Source organism: Asparagus officinalis, chromosome 8, assembly GCF_001876935.1.
Source record: "Asparagus officinalis chromosome 8, Aspof.V1, whole genome shotgun sequence".
NCBI lineage: Eukaryota > Viridiplantae > Streptophyta > Magnoliopsida > Asparagales > Asparagaceae > Asparagus > Asparagus officinalis.
The window spans coordinates 3,849,248-3,851,326 of record NC_033801.1 but is presented as its reverse complement, the minus strand read 5'-3'; the positions used below and the strand labels follow the sequence as shown (position 1 = coordinate 3,851,326).

General features: G+C 38.3%; 1 protein-coding gene across 1 annotated transcript in view; it reads right to left on the bottom strand.

Annotated features, from left to right (window-relative positions):
* LOC109819556 (vesicle-associated protein 1-3-like) overlaps positions 1 to 1,247 on the bottom strand; it is a 5,635-nt gene extending 4,388 nt beyond the window's left edge. The window contains exons 1-5 of the mRNA XM_020385310.1: positions 1,015 to 1,247; positions 674 to 744; positions 445 to 526; positions 127 to 242; positions 3 to 32 (exon numbers count right to left, since the gene is read on the bottom strand). Coding sequence (XP_020240899.1) covers positions 3 to 32; positions 127 to 242; positions 445 to 526; positions 674 to 744; positions 1,015 to 1,066 — 351 coding nt within the window. The 5' untranslated portion in view covers positions 1,067 to 1,247. The remainder of the gene's footprint in view (positions 1 to 2; positions 33 to 126; positions 243 to 444; positions 527 to 673; positions 745 to 1,014) is intronic.

Here is a 2,079-nt window from a genome sequence, read left to right as displayed (position 1 = left end):
TCCTCAACAACCTTATTGGGCTCCTTATTGAACTAAAACACAAAGCATTCAACAATAACCATGCAAGTCCCAAATAAACGAAAAGAAAAATAATTATTAGTCAAAAAGTATCAACAAAGATTGTACCATTTCAGGGGTTATGTCCTTCAAAGTCGCACCATGCTCAGCCACAACACTTTGAAGGAGGAATTTGTCTTTACATTGCATGTCCAGTGGAGCCTCCTTTTGAGCTTGCATTGTAACTAAACATAAAACAACAAAAATAATGCATATTCACCCAAGGGATTACTAACTAACAATGAAACTCTAGCAATCCCATCACAAACTATTGCTAAAGCAAGAATTATTACATGTTAAAGGATGTGAATATGACATATAGACTATTACATGTTAAAAGCATACCAAAGACTTGAAACTACATGATACAAATAAGAAGACACATACCAGTGACATCGCAGGTTGACCCAGGAAGAACAATTCCCGCATTAGGTCGCACACAATATTTCTTAGGATTGGTGGTTTTAACCTACAACCCGAAGCAAGAAACGTGAAGCATTACCAATAGGCCAATGGAAATAGACATTAAACATTTGTTTTCTTTAATCAAAAAGGGGGGCACTGCTAAGAGAGTGACATTTGAGGAGAATCCAAAGTGAACAAATAAATTAGTTACCTTGAAGGCCACATATTGATCAGTCTTGTTGGTCAATTGCATGCAACATGAGCTCTGCTTCTTCAATTCAACTAGGGATCAAGAAAAATCAAGTTCGGTAATTTGAAATAGAGCAAGAATCAAGCAAGCCCAGATCAAAATAAACTTAGCCTAGATGATTCCTAATGTCACTTCTCGTTCCACTCATCCTATATCAATAAACTTACCCAAAATCATAAAGCATACTATTGGGTAGTCGAGATCTCACCATAAAAACCAAAGAATTCAAATGGGTAAGCGAGATTTTCCAAATAAAACCTAATAATTGCAGAAAACAAGAAGCATAAAGGAGAGGAATTTACATGGAAATTTGAGCTCGGATGGCTGGATTCTGAGAAGATCTCCGCTACTCATCGCCAAAAGCTCAACTTGAGATCGAGAGGATTAAAGAGAGAACAGGGTTTAAGAGAGAGAATAGGTTTTTCTTCTCTCTCTCTCTCTCTCTCTCTCTCTCCCTCCCTCCTCTGCTCGCTTGATCTTTGGAACGAGAAGAGGAACGAGAAGAGGGAAGAGAAACTGAAGCTACATGAGCCAGCTGAGGGATCTCAATCTCTCTCATTAGCTGCGAACTAGTTTTCATAATGAAATGACTAGAATGCCCTTAGTTCTTGCTATCACGTGATGGGAATAGGAGGGTAGAATTGGGAAGAAGAAAATATTGATGTCCCCACTTGCGTTTTAGTTGATTGGTGATGCTGCACGTGCGCTTTTAATTTTGGGGAAGGAAGCGCGTGAGTTGCACGCGAGGGGACTTAAATACTCAAAGGCTTTCTTTGGGAGTTTACTGAGGGCCTGTTTGGATTTGTAGGGGGTGAAGGGAAGTTAAGTGAAACTAGGTGAGAAAATGGAAGGGAAGGGAAAAGAAGGGAGTTCTCTTCCCTTTGGTTACACCCTAATTTGGGAGGTAACAAATTCTATACTATTAGGGGATGAATCAAGGGGAAATAGGGTGAATAACTCCACCTCCTAAATGTTCCCAAACAAGGTGAATGAAGGTGAATGATTCCCCTAACTTCTCTTCACCCTCATTCCCCTCAATCCAAACAAGCCCTGAGGAAAAGGACGGAAAGTTAAGTAATAGATAGGAAAGGTAAAAAATAGAAGTGAAAAAATAAAATGTTATTTAAGAGTTTAGTAAGGGGAATGGGAGTAAATTTGTTCTACCTTGTTTGGGAGTTCTACTAAAGAGGAAGAAAAGGAAGTGAATATGTATAAAGTTACATAAATACCCTTACATATCGAATGAGAGTATATCTTAGCCATTGATTTTAATATCATAAGGGTATAATTGTCTTATTACATTGTAAAATTTTACATTGGTTTTCATTCCATCATCTACCTCCCAAATTGGAGGGGAGGAAAACGAA